The following is a 5,826-nucleotide window of genomic DNA, read 5'->3' as shown; positions in this document are numbered from 1 at the left end:
CACCACAAGGATCCTTCATGGGACACATTTGTAGCCACATCCATCTCCTACCTGCCCAAACCCCTTCCCTAATGCTGGGAAACCACCAATCTATTATCCAGTTCTTTAATTTTGCCATTTTAAAGATGTTATATAAATGGAATCATGCAACATGGCACTCTTGGTGATGGTCTTTTTCATTCGGCACAATTCCCTGGAGATTTTCAATCTACAATACAAAATTTTAAATTGAGATTGAGATTAGCAGAACCTGCCATGGTTCAGGTTAGGGAGTGGGCAGGGTGATGGGATTGGTGTGGAGCTTCTTAGAAGAAATGATAGGTACCAGAATAAACTGAATCTTAAAATATGAGTAGGAGTTCGTCAACTCTTTAGTCAGGGGCACAGAGTGGATACATAGATATATAGGAAAGATAGAAAAAATGTAACAGAACTCAGAGAATGTCTCAGGTGTATGGAACTAGATACACTCTTAATAGAGCACAAACCATGAGGTGGAAGAAATAGAAAAAATTAGAGGTGATGCAGAGAAACTTCCCCTATCATATCACACCCTTGGGGCTCCAATCTCTGCTCAACTCAGAAGCCAAGGAAGGAATTCCCAATATCATTTAATTCCTTGGAGAGAAGACCCAATGTCTGTGTTAACTGAGATGCAAATATTTCATGTGCCATGCAGGAGACAGGTGGCCAAACTCCGTGTTTCCTCGTTCTCATTGTTCTTGCCCCTGTACTTTTCTTTTGCAGCTGCCTGATTTGGGATTGTTGACAGATGAAGACACAAACATTTCCAGTCACTCTGCTGAATGAAGGACCATCTTCCTTTTTAGATTTGTGAGGCATGGAGACTAGGAAAATTCCACTGAATTACAAATCTTCCCTGCATTTCTTAGAAATTATTTTCTCTCTCTCTGTATTTTGATTTTATCTACTCACCATCTGGGAAGTGCTTTTCTCCAGAAAACACTGCTGTTAGCTAGAACCCTAATTCCCAGATCAATCCTCATTTGAGGTTATCTCCTCTGGAAATAGAAGTTATGCATGAAAGATTTTGCTTTTCAATAAAGGGATTGATTTGAAACCAATGCCTTCTTCAGAATTACTCTTCTCTGTACTCTCAGGCTAATGCTGGGAGCCAGGGGGAACGAGATCTAAAACAGGAAAATTGAGTTTGATATAAAATCCATCAGCAAAAAAGTGAATGTTTTTCAACCATTAGAGGCTAAACGAACTACAGGTAAGTGTGCTGTCTTTCTGTGATAGGACATGAACGGCTTTACCTCTCCATATTCTTTCCCTTGCCTTCCACTCCCATATTGTCCTTGTAATGACGTATCTGTGATCCTGGAAGCATTGCAAGATAATTTCTCTTCACTTGAATTATGCCTGCTCAAGCCTAAGTCAGTGATCACACTACAGAAGACATTCTTTCTTGAGAGAGGGAAGGGTGGGTCCTGATGGGTGACCTGCTCAGGGCTACAAGAAAGGGCAGGGTGACACAGCCTCCTTGGGACAAGAAAGCACCCTTGCCCTTTGTTCACAAGGCAGAAGAACAGCATCTGAAGATCTATACCTGGGAGGAAAGCACAAGAGGAGAAGCAGATTTTTCAACTGCTCAGGAATTCCAAAGATGTCAGGCCACTGTCACAACCTCACAGAATAAGATGTGGGAAGGACTCCAGGACAGAGCAGGACATTGAGTCAGAAAAAGGAAAAGAGAATTATGGCCTCCTTCTCCTGCAGGGTAACCCCCACCTTTTGGGAAACCTTAGGGACATACAGCACTAGGTAAGGAAATCTTTCCATGTTTAGGATCAGAGCCCTTCTTCTCATTTAAGATATTGTTTAGGGTCAGTTCAGTGGAAGTGTTTTCACAGAGAGCAAGAGAGGGATGGGAAGAGTCATTCCACTCCTCTCCTTGTATGCTGTGCTTCAGCCTGAATGTACTATGTTCACATGCTGCTCTTCTTCCATTGAATACCCTCCCTTGCCTCCTCTCAAATACCTTCTCATTTTCTAGTCTTTATTTTAGGCATCACCTCCCTCCAGAATCCTTTCTGTCTCTCTCTTGTGTTGTTTCCCTTTCTGTGTGCTCCCTTAGCATCCCATGTTTACCTTCAAAAGTCTACATATCATGCATGTTAACTTTTCTGTCATTCTCATTAGGCAGTAACCTACAGAAGGTTAGTGACAATATCTCCTTTATCTCTGAATCAGCAGTACAGCACCTGGTAAACGATAAGCATAGGGCAAAAAATTTAATGATTTTACTACCATAGGGAAATTTCTATAGAAGCTGGGGGGAGATGAGGCTTTGAATGAATTCCTGGGGAGAATGACAATAGAACTGCTTTACCCTAGACAAAAGGTACACAAAATTTCCTAATTCAGGACAGTCCCACAGGTGAGAAATTTTAAGTAAAGAATTGAATGTTTGCTAGGAACAAAGGCTGTTGAGGTGTGCTAAGAAACAAGAGGGCTGAGAGAGAACCAAAGGTCTCTAAGTTCAATTCTCATGGCTAAATGGGATCAGTTTAATCTAATTAATGCCTCTAATAACAGAGGCAGTTTTAGAACAAAGGTTCAGAGTATCATTAATTTGGTTCTTCTAAATGGCAGTGGTTCCTCATAACTGGGAGAACTTAAGCCAATATTGAATACTAATAGTAGTTCAATAGAGCAAATATCATGGACTGAAAAGCTTAAAGAATTCATCTTAACATTCCCCAGAATACTTAGCTAAGTATATGTATGTGACTGAGTAACTGACTGAACCAATGTAGTTTATTCCTATTCTCCCTTTTTCACTTGGCACAACTTGTTTTAGAACAGCAAGCAATTTGTGGCAAGCTGAGTTCAGTTAGAACATTGTGTTGCTGGGGAAACTCAATGTCTCCATGAGAGGAGTATTTTCACATCGTATCTAAATGATTGAAGGATAAATAAGTGCTGGATTCATTAAGAGTCTTCCAAAGGTAGTAGAAAAGGCTAGAGTCTGATGCAATAACTTATAGCCCAAGGTTTTCTGTGCCACATCATTTATCAGCTAGCATTTACTGACCACTTATTATGTGCCAGGAACTCTAAGTCTTTTGCATTATTATTTAACTTATTCCTTACAACATTTTACACATGAGAAATACAGATTAAGTAAATGTTGTCAAGGCCACTCAGCTATTAAGTGGAGATGCTGGAATGCAAAGCCACACAGTTTGGCTCAAGTTCTGGAATCATATTTTTCACAAAATAATTTTTTTCCTGATAGCTTTGTTCAATTCAGATGATCAGTGATATCCTTATTATAACAATGAGGTATCAACATTTAAGATCTGAGTTGTCAAGATGGAGGCTCCTGGCATTTTCCTATTTAAGTTTTATGTATCCTTTGTAGAAAAGCCTCTCTAGCACCCCAGGGGCTTCAAATCTTAACAGAATTTGTAACTGGAGAAATGGAGGGATTTGTAGCCCATATCATGTTAAAATAAATTTCAGGATGATTCAGGAGTGAAACTTCTCTCATCAGGATCATGTTCATATTGTTGTACAGGTGGGAAAGATAATGTTTCCTGGTAGGAACCAGAGCAATGGTGTGACAGAGTTCATCCTGGCAGGCTTCCCACATCTCAACAGCACGAAAGCAGAAGTGTTTTCTGTATTCCTTCTAGTCTATCTGCTGACTCTGACAGGCAATGTGTTGATCGTGAGGGTGGTAGGAGCTGATACTCGCTTGCAAACTCCCATGTACTTCTTTCTGGGCAATCTGTCCTGCATGGAGATCCTGCTCACTTCTGTTATTATTCCCAAGATGCTGAGCAATTTCCTCTTAAGACAGCACACTATTTCCTTTGCTGCATGCATAACCCAATTCTATTTTTACTTTTTTCTTGGCGCCTCTGAATTCCTACTGTTGGCTGTCATGTCTGTGGATCGCTACCTGGCCATCTGTCACCCTCTGCGCTACACATTGCTCATGAGTGGGGCTGTGTGCTTTCGCATGGCCCTGGCCTGCTGGGTGGGGGGACTCCTCCCTGTGCTTGGACCCACAGTGGCTGTGGCCTTGCTTCCTTTCTGTGGGCAGGATACTGTGGTACAGCACTTCTTCTGTGACAGTGGCCCTCTGCTCCGCCTGGCATGCATCAACACCAAGAAGCTGGAAGAGACTGACTTTGTCCTGGCCTCTGTTGTCATTGTATCCTCACTGATGATTACTGCTGCGTCCTATGGCCACATAGTCCTGGCTGTCTTGCGCATCCCCTCAGCTTCAGGCCGTCAGAAGGCCTTCTCCACCTGTACCTCACACTTGATGGTGGTGACCCTCTTCTACGGAAGTGCCATCTTTCTCTATGTACGGCCATCTCAGAGTGGCTCTGTGGGCACAAACTGGGCGGTAACAGTGGTAACAACATTTGTGACACCACTGCTGAATCCATTCATCTATGCTTTGCGCAATGAGCTAGTCAAGGAAGCTTTGAAGGACATGTTTAAGAAAATGGTAGCAGACTGTTTGGAGTATCTTTTACTTGCTAAGAATTTCAATAAAAAAAAACACTAAGGTGAAAGTGATGGGGCACAGTGACAAGTCTTGAGTCCAAGCCTTCTCCAACGCCACTCTCCTTCCCATTTTCATCATGAATGTCACTGCATAGCTGAATTCTAGAACACCAAGATCTCTAAAGTCATCAAATCTACCCTCTTTTCTCAGAGAAAATTCCTTGTTTATATATCATACATATGATTATTCATATATTGTAATATCATCATAAGGACCTCCATACTGTGATACCTTAACCTAAGGGTTCATGGTCACCTGGTGAGTCTGTGGATAGGTTTCAGAAAATTTATAAGCCCCATGGCTATGAAAAGTTTATGTATTTGAGCATATATCCATTTTTTTTCTGAGAAAAGGATCCATAGCTTTGATCCAATTCTTAGAGGAATTTGTTGACTCCCCCCCAAAAGTTAAAAACTGATTAAAAGTTTCAATGTAGACTTGCAATTGTTTACACAAATTGAGAATTTTAAGAAAAATTTCCATATGAGCATAAAAAGAAACAAAAATAAATAGATTATCTGGATATTTTTGTATATAGTGTCCAAAAACAAATTTGCATTTACTATGAGGTGTAAAATAGGCAAAACAAATTTAATAAAGGATTTATTCACTTCTTCATGGTAATTCCAAGTGCATTTGGAAAAGCAAATCCATGAGTAATTTAATGAACAGTAGTATTTAAAGCGTTTTTCTAATTTGCATTTTATTACAAAAATTAAAGCCATCTCCAGTCATCTTGTCATTGGACTGTGTTCTTTTCACCTGTCCATATTTTTACATTCTTATATATTCTTTTAAATCTTCTTTTGTTTTCAGTAAACTTGGGATTGGAATGAGGAGCTTTAATATTACATAGCTAAGAATGCCAAATACTGCTGTACCTACCAAGAATCAGACTTTGTGGTACATTTTATCTACCTCATTGGATATTTGAAAGGCAAATGGGTGTCCTATTTGTAGTGTCCTTGGAAATCTTGGAGACAAACATTATTCATTATTCAGTCATTTGTTCATTCAACAAAGGTCTATTAAGCACCGTTATTGGATACTGTAACAGACTACTATATACTAAGATGAATAAGAAATGGTTCTTAATGTCAAGCAGCTTAGACTTTACAGGAGAAAATTTAAAAAAAACAAGTAATAATTCAAGAGAGAAGGGGGCTTACAAAACCTCATTGGAGACCATGTGAAAATTGATTTCATTGCTCTTGGTGTATTCTCTTATTAGAGAACTTTTCAAAGGTTCATAAAACAGAATTTGATGCCATGTT

General features: G+C 39.8%; 1 protein-coding gene across 1 annotated transcript; it reads left to right on the top strand.

Moving 5' to 3' along the window:
- Positions 1–3,559: 3,559 nt before the first annotated feature.
- Positions 3,560–4,552, top strand: LOC119532934 (olfactory receptor 6S1). The gene has a single exon (XM_037835165.1). It carries the CDS (start codon positions 3,560–3,562, stop codon positions 4,550–4,552), a length of 993 nt encoding a protein of 330 aa, XP_037691093.1.
- Positions 4,553–5,826: the final 1,274 nt, after the last annotated feature.

This window comes from Choloepus didactylus, chromosome 4, assembly GCF_015220235.1.
Source record: "Choloepus didactylus isolate mChoDid1 chromosome 4, mChoDid1.pri, whole genome shotgun sequence".
NCBI classification, from domain to species: domain Eukaryota; kingdom Metazoa; phylum Chordata; class Mammalia; order Pilosa; family Megalonychidae; genus Choloepus; species Choloepus didactylus.
This window is presented reverse-complemented; position numbering and strand designations above follow the sequence as displayed.

Coding starts and splice junctions, on each gene's coding strand:
- LOC119532934 (XM_037835165.1), top strand. CDS start 3,560: ATGTTTCCTGGTAGGAACCAGAGCAATGGTGTGACAGAGTTCATCCTG.